This window comes from Varanus komodoensis, unplaced genomic scaffold (assembly GCF_004798865.1).
Source record: "Varanus komodoensis strain SLA01 unplaced genomic scaffold, ASM479886v1 scaffold22, whole genome shotgun sequence".
NCBI classification, from domain to species: Eukaryota; Metazoa; Chordata; class Lepidosauria; order Squamata; family Varanidae; genus Varanus; species Varanus komodoensis.
In genome coordinates, this window is record NW_025335606.1 from 20,894,861 (window position 1) to 20,910,790 (window position 15,930).

General features: G+C 51.3%; 1 protein-coding gene across 6 annotated transcripts in view; it reads left to right on the forward strand.

The window, feature by feature from the left end:
- The window catches only part of HDAC7 (histone deacetylase 7), a 244,594-nt gene that overhangs the window by 184,664 nt on the left and 44,000 nt on the right, over window positions 1-15,930 (forward strand). For 5 of the 6 annotated variants that reach the window (XM_044431113.1, XM_044431112.1, XM_044431115.1 and 2 more), the window contains 6 exons: window positions 3,627-3,749; window positions 4,553-4,662; window positions 10,536-10,658; window positions 12,728-12,911; window positions 14,663-14,871; window positions 15,734-15,928. In XM_044431113.1, coding sequence (XP_044287048.1) covers window positions 3,627-3,749; window positions 4,553-4,662; window positions 10,536-10,658; window positions 12,728-12,911; window positions 14,663-14,871; window positions 15,734-15,928 — 944 coding nt within the window. The remainder of the gene's footprint in view (window positions 1-3,626; window positions 3,750-4,552; window positions 4,663-10,535; window positions 10,659-12,727; window positions 12,912-14,662; window positions 14,872-15,733; window positions 15,929-15,930) is intronic. The other variant, XM_044431114.1, reaches the window with a different exon arrangement.

Below are 15,930 nucleotides of genomic sequence, written 5' to 3' on the forward strand. Positions count from 1 at the left end.
ACACAACTGGGGCCAACCTGCCGCGCAAAACCAACAAGGCCGTAACCGCCAACCCGCCGACAAGTGGCAGCATTGATGAGACGCGCGAGCTGATCTTCTCTCCCCCTTTCCACCCTCCCCCCTCCCTTTTGGGGACTGGCTGCAAGGCCAACTCCCCATTTGGGAGTCCATCACATCTGATAAATGGGTACTTTCCATCATTGAGAATGGATATAAAATCGAGTTGGATACCATGTCCCCCTCGGGACCAATCTGATATACCTCCCCATCGGAGGTTCTCAGAGATGAGGTCTCCCAACTACTCTGTAAAGGAGCAATTCGATGAATCTCCCGTTCTGAGGGGCTCCACAGTTTCTACTCAAGATATTTTACTGTCCCGAAACGGGACGGCGGTCTACGCCCTATACTCGACCTATGGGGTGTCAATACATTTATTACAACTACAAAATTTCACATGAGCACCCTTCAAAATATCCTCTCCTTACTCAAGAGATGATTGGTTCACATTTTTGGACTTAAGGGATGCTTATTTCCATATCAGTATCCACCTGTCTCACAGGTGGCTTCTCTGCTTCATGGTCGGATCCGATATCTTTGAATATAACGTTCTCCTTTTGGGCTTGCTACAGCTCCAAGAGTTTTTACAAAGTGCATGGCGCCGGTTTGTGCCCACCTTCGGCTGCAGGGTGTCCAAATTTATCCCTACTTAGACGATTGGCTTATTGTCTCTCCGTCCCGAGAGCAGCTACTCTCGGCCATCGACACTACATGTACACTGCTGGATGACCTCGGACTCTGTATTAATACTGAAAAATCCTGTCTCGCTCCCTCACAGGTCATTGAATTCATCGAGCATGCCTCGACTCCATTCGAGCAAGAGTGTTCCTGCCACAGGCTCGAATGGACACTCTTCGCTCCTCAGCCCAGCGCATCCAAGAGAGCAGACAAACTCTGGCATTGTCCATCTGGAAGTTGCTGGGCCACATGGCCTCAACAATTACAGTCGGCCCAAACGCCACACTTTGGATGCAACTCCTGCAGCTGTGATTCAACAGCCTTTTCCGACCACAGCGTGACTCCCCAAGGCGACCACTTCTACCTCCAACCTCGGTTTGGTGGACGAACAAGGACAATCTCTCAGTAGGCGTGCCATTTCACCAACCGCAGCCTTTGGTATCGCTCCATACCGATGCTTCCCTTACAGGCTGGGGAGCACACTGCGCCATCCTCGATACCCAAGGCACCTGGCAAGCCCACGAAAAGACCGAGCACATCAATTATCTCGAGCTGCTTGCAGTTTTCAAAGCGCTCTGCTCCTTCAAACCCCCTCTTCAGAACCGAACAGTACAGGTAGCCTCCGACAACATTGTGACCGTCTTTTACATCAACAAGCAGGGCTGCACAAGGTCGGTACCGCTGGCCCATTTGGCCCTACAGATTTGGAACTGGTGCATTCCCAGAGGGATCACCCTGCTGGCAGTTCATCTAGCGGGTGTGGACAACGATGAGGCGGACATTCTCAGCAGGCAAATGTCCTCAACCCATGAGTGGCAGCTGGAAAACTGCATCTGCAGCGACCTTTTCCTCCACTGGGGCACCCCGTCCATTGACCTGTTTGCCACAGCCACCAATTTGGAGTGCCAGACTTACTGAATTCGAGGGGCCCGAATTCGCTGGGCAACGCCATGATGGTGAGATGGTCGGATTTGTTTCTGTACGCGTTCCCACCGATCCCGTTAATCACATGGACCCTAGAAAAAGCTGTCCACGACAAAGCCCAGGGCATTCTTGTTACGCCTTGGTGGCCATGCAAGCCCTGATTCCCGACCATTCTTAACCTCTCCCGCCGAACCTTCGTCCGTCTACCGCGGGTCCCTCACCTGATCACACAGGAGGAGAGGGCAATCCGCCATCCCACTCTTGACTCACTCAATCTCACCATGTGGCTCCTTCACTAACTGTTCCCTGTCACCTGACTTAGGTCCTGACAAACTTGTCAGTCCCGATGGCTGCTACTCGCCCGTCGGTACCAGAACCACCGTTGGTACCGACGGAGTCTCTTCCAGACATACCGAGCCTGACCTCCCTACAGTCGGACATTAACTTTATACTACAATCCACCCTACGACCAGCCGCCCGTCGATCGTATGAGGCTAAGTGGAAACGCTTCACTGCCTTTGCGGAGACCAACTGGTTCCCTCCTCATTCAGCTTTCATCAAGAATATCCTATTCTTCCTGCTCTCCCTACATCAAGATGGGCTTAAGCCCACCTCAATTAGAGTGTACATCGCAACGATTTCCCATTTTTGAGGCCCATTATCCGGATCCTTGGTGTTCTCTCACACACTCATCCACTGCTTCCTCAAAAGATTACAGAATCTCCAGCCTCCAACCCACCCCACGATCCCGACCTGGAGCCTCTCGGTGGTGTTACAAGCCCTTACCAGGGCCCCCTTTGAGCCCATGGCAACAAATGACCTACAGCTGTTATCGTGGAAGACTGCCTTTCTTGTCACCATTACTTCAGCCAGAAGGGCAAGCAAACTCTGTGCTCTCCGTATAGACCCGCCCTACCTTAATTTTCATAAGGAAAAGGTTGTCCTTCGTCCTGACCTGACGTTCCTACCTAAGGTCACCATACCCTTTCATGTCAATCAGGACATTATCCTGCCAGCCTTCTTTCCCACTCCCTCGACCCCAGTAGAGAAATCTCTCCACTCTCTCGATGTATGTCGATACCTAGCCTTTCATCAGTCTTGTACTGAGAGCTTCAGAAAGACTAAGTGCCTTTTCATTAACTACTCCAAATCCGACAAAGGCGCCATGATTTTCTCCCAAAGACTCTCTAAGTGGATCATTCAAACTATCGAACTGGCATACCAGTTGGCCAAGCTGGACCTCCCAGTCGCTTCCTAGGAACATTCCACCAGAGCTGTGGTTGCCTCCTCAGAGTTTTCAGCGGGCATCCCGCTACCAGACATCTGCAAGGCAACAACGTGGACGACCCCTTGCACATTAACCAGACATTACAGACTTGACGTACGGGCCCGACAGGACTGCTCCTTTGGCCGTGCCGTCCTTTCCTCAATTCTCCTCTGACGACACCGACCCACCTCCAGTTGGTAAGCTTGCCAATCACCCATTATTTGTGATGCACAGAGACCACAAAGAAGAAAGGCAGGTTGCTTACCTGTAACTGTCGTTCTTCAAGTGGTCATCTGTGCATTCACACAACCTGCCCGCTGGCCCCACTTGGTGTCGGTGGCTGGGACAGGAGACTCTCCCTTTCCCCCCTGTCTTGGTGTCTCCACCATAGGGGCACATACCTACCATATTGTCAGTCCTTTCTCTCACCAGTGGTTCCTCGAGCTAACCACTCTCTCCACTAGGGGGTGATTGGACAGTCTCCATAGACTGAGGGAAATTGCGGGCGCTCCGCCTTTTATACCACCACGGGGGTGGGGTGCAGAGTTCCCGCCAAAATCCGTTAAAGCTTTTGTATTCTACCCGGCTACAGGCACTGCGCAGGCACAGCACCCATTATGTGTGAATGCACAGATGACCACTCGAAGAACGACAGTTACAGGTAAGCAACCTGCCTTTCTTATATCTGTGTCTGCTTCAGCATCGGAGCCCAACCTAAAACTGCGCTACAAGTCGAAGAAGGCCAGTGAGCGGCGCAAAAATCCACTGAACCGCAAGGACAGTGCACCCCCTTCCTTGAAGAGGCGTCCAGCAGAAGCCATTGGTGAGAGGAATACCATCAAAGGGGTTTTAGAGATAGATGCTTGTTCTGGGGCAGACTTCCCCCCACCCAGTGCCCTCTGTGCATACTGGATTACAGTGCCCATTACTCACAGTGAACATGTTGGCCATGTTGTAATCTGCCCTATGTGTTCTAGGATGGGAAAGGTTGTTTGAGAATCCCCACTTCATCAGGGATGCTTCTGATAAGAGTTCCAGATATTTTCTAGTTGAGGCATTTGCCATCATTGGAGATGGGACAGCAGTTTGTGTGGAGGGGGTTAGCTTGAGCTGAAGCAAGTTTATTTGATATCAAGCTCTTATTCACTGGCTGGAACCCTAAACAGGAGGGCTCCACACTCCCAATACCTAGGGTATATCTAAGATGAAGAGTGGTTTTGCAGCTCTCCAAATCTCTACTTACTATGGATCTCTGTGACGGGGTTGAATCCCTGGACTGCAGGCCAAAACTAGACTGCTCAGGATCCAGTTCTGACCCATGTCCTCTTTTCCCAAACTACCAACCATTTGATGGTTTCCCAGCTGTGCATACTTTTCCCAATTCTAGAACGCTGAAATGTCTTTCTGAGGCCATAGGTAATGGCAGTAGAAGCCTACATCAGGAACAAGCTAGTGTTTTGGCCCAATATCCTATTGCTTTTGACTTCAGTCCACCTGTGGAATACAACTCCTGGAAAACCTCATTTCTTGACCTCAAAGAAGCTCAACACACCTTGCTGTACCTGACCCCTTGTTTGTCCTTGCCATCTTGTATCCTAAGTGCCCTGCGTTCTTTATCCTGTGCAGATTCATCTCCCAGCAGCAGCAGCACCCCAGTGTCCGGATGCAGTTCACCCAATGACAGTCTGGTGCCTGAACATGGGGCCCTGCCAGCAGCACCTGGCCTTGCACAAGAGGTATGGACTCCATGTGACCACAGATTGGGGTACAGGATTCCCTGTGTACCCCTAAAGGCTAGGCTTGCATAATCAATAAGTAAACAGTGCCAGCATCAGGAAGAAGCTTGAAAAGCAGAACACCTGGTCACCTGCAAGTGACTGAAACTACCTCTGGGTGACGAGGCTGCAGAAACATTGGTAAATGAAACATAGAAACAGTGCGAGTCAGAAGGGGTCTCCCAGGCCATCTAGTCTGACCCCAGGCTCCAGCCGGCTCAGCTTATGACATGCCCACCATGTGCATGCCCAGCCTATCTTTGAACACCCTCACCGATGGAGTCTCAACCACCTCCTGTGGAAGCCCATTCCACACCCTCGGGGTCCTGACTGTCAGGAAGTGCTTCCTGGCATCTAAATGGAACCTTGGTTCCCTGAACTTTGCTCCGTTGGAGCACATCCTGCCTTCCTCTGCAGGGGAGAACAGGTCTCTACCCATCTCCATGTGACATCCCCTCACATACCTGTATGTCACCAACATGTCCCCTCTGAGTCTCCTCCAGGCGGAAGAGACCCAGTTCCCCCAGTCTCGCCTCATACGGCATCCCCTGCAAACCGGCCACCAACCTTGTGGCCCTACGCTGCACTGACTCTAACCTGGCTATATTCCTACGGTAATGAGGGGTCCAAAACTGAGCACAATACTCCAGTTGCGGGCGCACCAGAGTCGTGTAGAGTGGTAGTAATACCTCTCTCGGTCTAGAAGCCACACTTCTGGCTATGCAACCAAGGGTGGCGTTCGCCCTCTTGACCACCGCATCACACTGCTGACTCATGTTTAGCCTGCAGTCAACCAGTACCCCGAGGTCCCTTTCACAAACACTGCTCTCCAGCCACTTGTCACCTAACCTGTACTTATGACACTATTCCTATGCCTCAAGTGCAAGACCTTCCACTTATCCACATTGAACGCCATCCTGTTGTCTCCTGCCCACTTCCATAGTCTGTCCAGATCCTTTTGGATCTGGAGTAGCTGCTCCTCAGCTGTGGCCACTGCTCCAGTTTTAGTATCGTCTGAGAATTTGATCAGCAGACTGCTCACCCCTTCGTCCATGTCATTTATGAAAAGATTAAACAGGATCTGCCCCAGGACAGAGCCCTGGGGGATCCCACTTGTCACCGGCCGCCATCCCGATGATTCCCCACTAATGGTTACTCTCTGCTTTTGGTCAGTCAACCATGCCTTAATCCACTGGGCAGTGCTTTGGTGTATCCAAAACGCCTCAGTTTCTCCACCAGGATATCATGGGGCACTTTGTCAAAGGCCTTGCTGAATTCCAGGTAAACCACATCCACTGCATCCCCTCCATCTAGCCATCTTGAAACCTTGTTGTAGAATTCCACAAGGCTTGTCTGGCAGGACCTGTTTTTGCGGAAGCCGTGTTGTGTGGCTGCCAGCCTCCCTCCCCTATCTAGCATCACTAGATCTCTCTCTATTATGAGCCTTTCCATTGTTTTTCCTATGATGGGCATAAGGCTAACTGGTCTGTAATTCCCCATGTCCCTTCTACTACCCTTTTTGAAAATGGGGACCACTGATGCCACACTCCAGTTCTCTGGAACTTCACCTGTTCTCCACGAGGCCTCAAAAATGGAGGCCAGCGGGCAAGAGAGGCCCCCTGCCAACTCTCTAAGCACTCTCGGGTGTAACCCGTCAGGGCCTGGTGCCTTTGTAATGTCCAATGTCCTGAGGAGCCCCTCGACTTCTAAGGGGGTGACTCTAATCTGTGCCCCTAAGTCCCCGGCCTCATCTGATCTCCTATGCTGATCTCCCCCGTCCTGCTATGGGGAGAACACAAAGGCAAAATAGTCATTTAGCATCTGTGCCTGTTCCCTCGTATCAGCCACTGGATCTCTTTCCTCCTTATTTAGTGGCCCCACTACTTGTCTCCCCTTCCTCTTCCTATTTACATCCTGAAAGAAGCCCTTTTGTTGCTCTTGCTATTCTTGTCAAGTCTCAGCTCATAATCATCCTTAGCCTTGCAAAGAATCCTTCTGCAATGGGCCCTCCTCCTCCCGGTATACCCTTTTTTGTCTATTTGCCCCAGTACCCATTTCCTATAGAGGTTCCTCTTTCGTCTAATCCTTCTAACCACCTACTTTTGCATCCATGGCGGTGCTCTCCTCTGCCTCCCCACCTTACAAGAGGTATAGTCAAGGCTTGCACCTCCAAAACCTCCCTTTTGAGTGCCATCCACCCCTCCTCAACTCACTTACCTTCCAGTAACCTATCCCAGGAGACTTTTCCCATTCTGGCCTTCAGTTGGCCAAAGTTGGCCCTCTTGAAATTTCAGCTTCCAAAGCTTGACCTGCTGCATGTTCCCAGTCCCCTGATCTCAAAGCAAAGGATGGAGTGATCACCCGCATCCAGAGCTCCCCTAATCTGTACTTCATCTATAAGCTCCTGTCTGTCGGTCAAGACCAAGTCAAGGATGTTTCTCCCCCCTCGTCGCCCCTCGGACCCTCTGTGTGAAAAACCCTTCCTCTATAGCTTCTAGGAAGTGACATGACCTGGCTGTCACCACTGAGTGAGTCTCCCAACTAATGTCTGGGAGATTGAAATCTCCCATAATTACTGTGTCTCTCCCCCAAGATATCCTTAGAATCTGGTCTGTCAGGACACCATCCAGGGTCTCAAGTTGACCTGGAGGGCGATAACATACCCCCACTGTCAGGCCTCTTTCCCTGTCAAAACCCCTAAGTTTCACCCAGACTGCCTCTACCAAATCCCCATCTGTGCTGCATTCTATCTCAGTGCATCCTATCCCTTCCCTGACCTATAAAGCCACAACCCCCACCTCTCTTTCCCTTCCTGTCCTTTCTAAAAAGGGGATACCCCTTTCAGTCTTGCCTTTCATCCCACCAAGTTTCTGTGATTCTCACCAGGACATACCCTCCTATTCCCAGGAAAGCTTCAAGCTCTTCCTGTTTATTACCCATGCTCCTTGCATTAGTTTACATGCACCTCAACTCCTTCCCACCACTTCCTTTCCTTGGAGTCCACAGCCTCCTATTTCCTCCCATCCTCCCTGATACCTGTCCCCTCTCTGTAGGAGCCCTGTCAGTCCCTGCAGTACCTCTAAAACCCTGCTCCCAGAGCCCTGATCCACTCCCCACACTTGTCCAGTGCAGACACGTTTCTGGGGAGCCCAACCCCCCCCCCCAGCTCAGTTTAAAGTCTTCTGGACAAAGCTCGCTAGAACATCTCCAAAGGACCTTTTCCTCATCCTCGTGAGGTGCAACCTATCCCTTGCCAGAAGTCGATTGGCAAGAAACCAGGTGCCGTGGTCGAGGAACCCGAAGCGTTCCTTCTGGCACCACACTCTAAGCCAGTCGTTCACCTTGGCGACCCTCCTGTCTCTGCCTGGCCCAAATCCCCAGACTGGTAAGATTGACGAGAAGGCCGCTTGGGCCTTTAGCTCCCTTCCCTAAGGCCTCAAAGTCCCTGGTGATCCCAACCAAACCCTGCCTGGCCTTTTAATTTGTTCCCACATGGATCACCAGGAGCAGCTGGTGACCCCCAGAGCAAACAAGACACTCCACTCTGTCCTTCACATGCCGGATGTGTGCGCCTGGCAGGCAGCAAACCTCCCTTGTCTCAAGGTTGGGGCGGCACTCTGCCACCTCAGTGCCCCTCAGTAGGGAGTCCCCAACAACAATCACCTGCCGCTGTGTCTTCCCAGTGGTGGTGGGTGGTCGTGCCCCGGCCCTTGCGTCTCCTGCAGCGGCCCCCTTGCCACTTGTGGTCCTAGGCTGGGGGTCCTGCTGGTCCCCCAAGGCCTCATCAGCCCCAGCCTCCCCAAGTGGAGAGAACCTGTTTCCCAGCTCCAGACTGGTGCCAGGAGAAGGAGGAGGCCGTGCTGGCCTCCTCCTCCTGTGGGTGACATACCTCCATGTCTCCGCGGCTGCTCTTCCCGTGGCCTCTCCCTCAACCCTCTGTCCAGAGGGGGGCTGCTCCCGGGGGGCCTGGAGAGCTCTCTCGGCCCTCAGGCACCTCACCTCCTCTTCTGGCAGGGTCACCATCTTTCACCGAGGGCAAGTGTATCCCTGCCTCTCCTGGGGGAGAAGGGTGAACATGTCGCAGCTTTTGCAGCAGACAGCAACACCCGTGACTCCCGCCAAGGCCATCTCCTGGTCTGCCATTGGGATCTTTTCCGAGACCTTACCTTGGTCCCCTGCCTTGTCTGTCCTGCAGTTCCCTTCACTCGCCCAGTTCTCCCAGACAAAAACTCACACGCACACACACAGAAGGATAACATAAAATTTAAATTGGAAGAAAAACAAAGCGAAGCACAGCACAGCACCAAAAAAAAAAAAAAACAACCAACCAAACAAAGGAAAACAAAGCAATTTAAAAAACCCAAAAATCTTCGGCATCCCAGGGAAGGGAGTCCCCAGACAGCCTGGGCCGCAGCTAAGGGACGCAGACAAGGGACAACACCAAGAGGCCAGAGCCAAAAGGGCTGGCAGTGGCTGAGCACGGCCTTATCAGCCCCTCAGGCCGGTGGCCCCGCCCCTCTGCTCCCTCTGGCCCCTCTAGCCTCTCTGGCCCTGCCCCTTCCTCTCTGCTGCTCCTGGCCCTCTGCTCCCCTGCCCAGCTCCTACCTTGCCTTCGCCAGTCCCCTGGCCACTCAGCACTCTCTCCCAGCCTGTGCCTCTGCTGCTCTGCTGCTCTGCCAAGAGGCCAGAGCCAAAAAGCAAGCCAAAGAGGCAAGAGCCAAAAATGAGAACACAGCCAGCTCTTTGTTTTAAGTGAGGAAGTCACAGAATAACTTCAACCTCTTCTGAAGTTGCTACACAGCCTCCACAGTCTACAATTAGTGCTGGATTTTGTGCTCTTCCTCTTTTTAAGGTTGATCTATTCAGCTTACATCCTGAAATTACCTGGGACTTGTAGGAGTCTCCTGCCCAAGCAACTGGCTAGATCCAAAGTGGCTTAGCTTCATTGGTGCTACAGACTCAGGTGCACCCAGACCTGTTTTGCACATTTTACATACATTGCCAATACATACATCTCTCTTTCAGCTGGCCTTCAGCATGCTGGAAAGCTAAGCCTTTTGCTTCATTTCTCTAATGTTACATACTGCTGCTATGTGAAGCAAACTATTTTTTCCTAGTTGTTATTCTGGGGAAGGCCCATAGCTATGTGGTCAGACTCATAATTTTCATTCAAAGGGTCCCAAACCCAATCCCCAGCATCCTCAAGTAGGGCTGACGAAGGCCTCTGCCTAAAACTCTGGAAAGCCTCTGCTACGGTATAGAAAATACTAAGCTAGATGGACCAATGGTCAGATTCCATATAAAACATCACCCTATAAAACATTTTATGGGTGTTGGCATCTTCTGTTGCTGTTGGCTCCCTTGGATGCTTTCAGAAGAAAGAATGAAAATGTTTCAATAAATAAATATGCCAATCTGTTTCCTGGCTTTCAGAGGACCAACATGGTAGAAAGCAGGAGAGGAGAGAGAAATGGTGCTCCTCAACAAACAAATTCATGTCTATAAACATAATTGCACTGAGCCCTTTTTGCTAAATCCAGTTCCCTGATGTAGTACTTGACAGAAGCCGGATGGACATGCATCAGAGGGTGGGCCCAGGACCTAGTGATTCAGCCAAGATTAAAGTTGCTAGGGGCCCTGGAAGTAATGTCAGGTTGTCTCTAAACAGAGTGGACTCTAGAGAAGACTTCCCAAAATCCTCTGTAACAAGGCAATGATCCCATGGCAGATAAGCAATGCATTTCCTTGGTGTGAGATGGGTTTTGTGGACACTCCAATGTTTGGGAGACCACTGACATTGGTGGATGTTCTCTTTCTCTCCATCTTTGGTGCAGACACCACTAGCTCAACTCCTGAGGAAGCAGGAGAGCTCGCTGGCCCACTTTGCTCTTCAAACCACTGGCTCCCTCCCAGCTCTAACCCTTGGGCTTCCAGCCACATCTGCAGCATCCTCCAGGGTATGTCTTAAGGGGACTCTGATGAGGGGAAAGAGGGGAAGACAAGAGCTTGGAGGAGGCAAGTGACACTCCATCCTGAAGATTTTAGACTTACAAAAACGTGCTTCTTACGTTTTTCTAAGGGAGGGTCTCCTTGGATAGAACCAAGATGGCCTTTCCCAACCTGGCAACTTTTAGATGTTTTGGACTACAACTTCCTCATCACTGCCATTGCCCTTGGTGGCTGATGGGAGTCCTAGTCTCAAACAATTAGAGGGCACTAGGATGGGAAAGCCTGTCCTGGGACAACTGGAAGAGCAACCATAGTGATAGACAAAATAGCAAGAGCCAATGAAATCCAAAGCTGGGAACACATCACTATCTTTGGGGGAGGGTGTACCCATTTTCTGTATGACAGCCATGGACATCTCTCTTATTCCACTGCTGCTTTCACATTTGTCTTGCAACATGGGATCTCACACTTTGAGCTGGGCTTCATTGGAGGCAGGAGGCATTGGTACCTAAAGCAAAGATGCAAAACCTCAGGCCTGGGGGCCAGTCACAGCCCTCCAAGATTCCCAATCCAGGCATCTCAAGTCCCTTTCCTTGAACAACCCATCATTTCATGATTCCCAGGCTTTTGGGCACTTCCCCCTCCACACACACATTTGGAAAGTTCGAAAGGCCTCTCCTAAATCTTTGTGTCTGGCAGGAACAGCCTTGAGCTGCCATGCAGCCCCCTCCTGGAATGTGGCCCCCAGGAGCTTCTTTGAGGTAGAATTCAGCCTTGAGGGGGAAAAAAGTACAGTGGTACCTCAGCTCACAAACGCCTTGGTTCATGACCAAATCGGGTTGTGAACAAAAATTCCATGAAAATTTTGTCATGGGTCGCAAACTCCGCATTGGGTGGCAACCAAGATTGCAGTCATCTCCCCACCCCCACAAGTGGGGAGATGACCATAATTGCAGTTGCATTCGTGCACGGAAGATGTGCGTGATCACGGGTGCGCTCCTGCAGGAAAGACAGGCACAATCTCAGCCATTCCCCGCCATCCCAACCAGCATGATTGCAGCCATCTCCCCACCCCCCAGCTGAGATCACGCCCATCTCTCCCTTCCCCAGCGCGCCCAATTCGCACCCATCTCTCCCGTCCCCAGCGCCCCGTTCATGCCCGTCTCTCCATCCCCCAGCACGCCATTTGCGCCCATCTCTCCCTCCCGCAGTGTGCCCGTGATCGCACCCGTCTCTCCCCCCCACCCCCTAGCACACCGGGATGACAGGCACATGCAGGGATGACAGGCACGATCTCAGTTGTGCTGGGGGGGGGGGGGGGGGGGGGGGGGGGGCTCCCGTTTGGGCGGGGGGGGGGGGGGGGGGAGATGGCCACACTTGTGCTTGGGGTGGGGGGGCAGATGGCCACGATCTTTGTTGTTCTTTGTCACTTTGCTTCACATTTTTCTGATTTAAAAAATGGTTCCAGAATGGATTAAAACTTATTTACATTGAACCTTATGGGGAAATTTAACTTGGGTCACGACCAATTTGGGCACGACTAGAGTCCTGGAATGGATTAAGTTCGTGAGCCAAGGTTTATCATTGAAGGAGAAGGAAGATTCTGACTTCTATCAAATTTGGGACTCTTTTTATTATTGGCTAGAGAAATTAGACTTCAAACAGATTTAAATATGTTTTTAAGTTATCATAAATGGAAAAAGAAGGGTGTGGGGGCTGACCCAGAGGGCTCGATGTTTTTGATGATGGATGTTGTTTTTCGTTTTTTTTTAAGGATTATAATTTCAAATAAAACTTATTCAAAAAAAAAGTTTGTGAGCCAAGGTACAACTGCCCTACTGTGAAAAATGCACCTTGCTGGATTGGGTGCAGCTGTCTTCAAGATAGCTGGCAACTAACAGGCTTTTGGAGGTCCACCTGAAATTGCTTCATGGTGCACTGATAGAATTGCACTCTGTCTCTTTTCCTGACCCCTGATCTAAACTCCATATAGATATTTTTTGAAGGTATGAGGAGATAGATAGGGCAGGACCCGGGGAGGTGTCCTTCATCCAGTCTCCCCATTATCTCTCTGCAGGGCGACGGAGATCCCAGGACCCTCCCAAGTCTTGCGCACAAGGTGCCTGTCTTGACTGGCACTCACACACCCATGTTCCTGCCAACCAGCCTGGAGCAACATGAGCCTGGAAGCCCCCTATCCACTCGGCTGCCATCTGTTATTATCCTGGAGCCCCCCCTGACCCACACTCCTCTGGTGACTGGTGCGTGCCATCCTTTCAGACTGGGAAGACGGTGCAGTGAAGAGGCAGACTTAAAAGAAGCAGGGAGTGCATTCACTTTGACCAGATGGGAGTGGACCTTGGACACTCCGAGTTGGGGCCACTGGGGTAGAACAAAAGAGAAGAACAGTCATCAGAGCATGGCATGATGGGAGTTGTAGTGTTTGTGAAGATGACAGGCTTCGAGGTAGGATAACATTACTTAGAGAAGAGGATGGTGTTTGCTGGCATTCTGGGAACCCTTTCTCTGCTGATCTCTCTGGACAGGAAGCTGTTCTGTAGGGGGAGAGGTACGCTGGGAGAGCATGGAGCCAGCTGTGGTCTGGTAACTTTCACCCCCAAACGACCCATTTATGAGCATCACTAGCAAGACACTTGTGTGATGAACAAGGAGGGCTGGACAAAAGCTACACCACAAATGTCACAGAAGAGTGCTTTGGGCTAAAATACTGTCCATCAAAAGATGTTCCTTGGCTTCCTAATTCATACCTCTCCACAAACATGGACAGTAACCATGATGCAGTGCCCTGAGCCAGAGAGATTGCACAAAAATTAACTTTGCTAGCTCCCACAAAGCATATTACTGGACATGGCAGTCGCAGGAGGAGGAGGAATTCTGTTCCTTCCACTCCGTCCCTCTGCTCTAGAAAAGAACAGAGTGAGGGCAAGAGGCTTTCATCATGGAGGTGTTTCCAGATGACCCTTGCACTGCTTCAGGACTGCCGCTTCGGCTCACCACCTTTGCTTCCCCCTGCTGGGCTGAGCTGGCTCTGGTTGTACCTTACACGCGAGTTTGTTCCCCCGTCTGCTGGCCCCTTGGCTCCTTCTTCCATAAATAGCATTGGGCTCTCTGCACTGGTGAGTTTCATTCAATGGACGTTCGGAGGTGACATAATGCAGGCGTGCACCAACTTCTGATCCACCCAGCCAAGCACAGCCCAGCAGCTTTGTGTGGCCACCCACCAGGATCTTCATTTAAAAAAAAAAAGAGAGAGACATTAGATTTGTGTCTTCTCTAAGTCCTGTCTGGGGTTTGCATTTAAGCAAATCAGGAGAGTAGTCAAACCCCAATCAGGTCAAAATAGGGGAGTAGACAAAGTTTGCTCCAGAAGTTTTGCACTACAACTCTCATCAGCCCCAGTCAGCATGGAGCAATGGGCAATTTTAGCACAAGGCTCCTACATGCTTACTGCAATGTTTATGATTACTTGTATTTAAACTAGCATGTCCCAACAGCCCAGATGTTGTTAGACTTCCACTCCCAACAATCTGATCATTAGTTTAGCTGTGTATGAGGATGGGATTTGTAGTCCGGCAACACCCAGGGAACCAAGCCTAGTGTAAAATGATTTTTTAAATCTTTTTCCCAGTTTGTCATGATTGCTTGTTTAGAGGGTCAACAAGCTTTTAATTGATCTGTGAGGGTGATTAGCTGTGTAATACTATACTTTTCTGCTCATATTTAAGTCCCTTTGAGTCCAGGGAGCTTATTTCCAAGTAAGTGTGAATAGGATTGCAGCTTAAGGATACAATTTGAAGCACCCACTTACCTATAATTAGGCATCACTGAATCCAGTGGGGCTTACTTCTGAATAAACATGTATAGGATTGTAGCCCTATTTTTTCTGCTTTATAATTTGCTGGGTGTGTTTCCCGCCTCCTGGGAGGGGGCCCAGAAGCCTCTTTGGTGCTTTCCATTCCCAGCCTCATGCACTTGCTCTCTCCCCTCACAGTGCCAGGGCTGGGTGCCATCCCCCTTCACTTCAGCCACTCGGTGCTTCCACCAGAGAGGCTGTCAATGCCTGCGCTCCACAAGCCCTTGGGGCGGACCCGCTCAGAGCCCCTGCCATCCAGCCCCCAAGCGGTGCAGCAACAGCTGGTCTACCAGCAGCAGCAGGCCCTCTTCCTTGAACGGCTGAAGCAGCAGACACAGCTCGGCAAGGTAGGGACTGCCGGGCTCCTGGGCAGAACACGGCCTCTGGCCAGCGTTGGGTGGGTGCTGGTGGGGGGCAGTGCAGAGCCATGGGGGTACAGCCGGGACAGGCATCTCCTGCAGGTATCATTTGGCCCACAGGTATAATCGGGCATACAAGAGGCAGGGGGAGGAGAGGAGGAAAGGAACCTTCAGTGATTCCCCCTATGTGGTGGCCAGGTGGCAAGTGAAGTCAGGGGTCAAGACCTTGCCCAATAGCCTAATTTGGCCCATGGGGGACTGGTGGGTACACAAAACTAGGGACCTACCCATGGGATGCACTGTAGCCAGTGTGGCCTAGCAGTTAGAGTACAGGGCTGGGGGGCTGGGGTTCAAGAAATGCACATTCACATCCCCAATTGGCCGTGAAGCTGATTGGGTGATTTTGGGCCAGTCGCTCCCTCTCAGCCTAGCCTACCCCACAGGGTTTTTGTTACGCTGATAAAATGGAGAGGAGGAGAACCTTGAGTTCTCCTTGGGTTCCTTGAAAAAGGAAGAAAAGTGGGATATCAGTGTAATTTAATAATCACGACCACCACCACCTCCACAGCCCTGAATTTCTCTGGCTGCGCTTTATTGAGAAGTAAGCTTTTTAAGAGAGTTCACCTGATAATTCAATGATACAAGATGCATTTGAGATTTAGGACCCTCCTCCTGGGACCAGCAGGCACATGATAAGTTTTGTGGAAGATGACACTCTGTGCAAATTGTCTTCATGTACAAATCCCAGTCATGAAGCACAGCTTTTCCAGGTGTACCAGTGTGATGATTTAGCCTGCACAGCCCTCTGTTGCTCAAGCTCTCCCACCTACCCTCCATCTTCCTCTCATAGCGCATGTCCAAGTCCAGAGAGAAGCCTCGGCTGCAGCAGATCCCCTCTTCCGAGGACATGGAGGCAGAGGTAGGAGGAGATCCCAGTGGCCTGCCCCAGGGCCAGGTGGAGCCTTCACCAGCAGGGGGCAGCAGCAAAGAGAGAGAAAGGAGCGCCAGGTTGGGTCAGCCTCAAGAGGAGCATGTCCTTCAACAGGT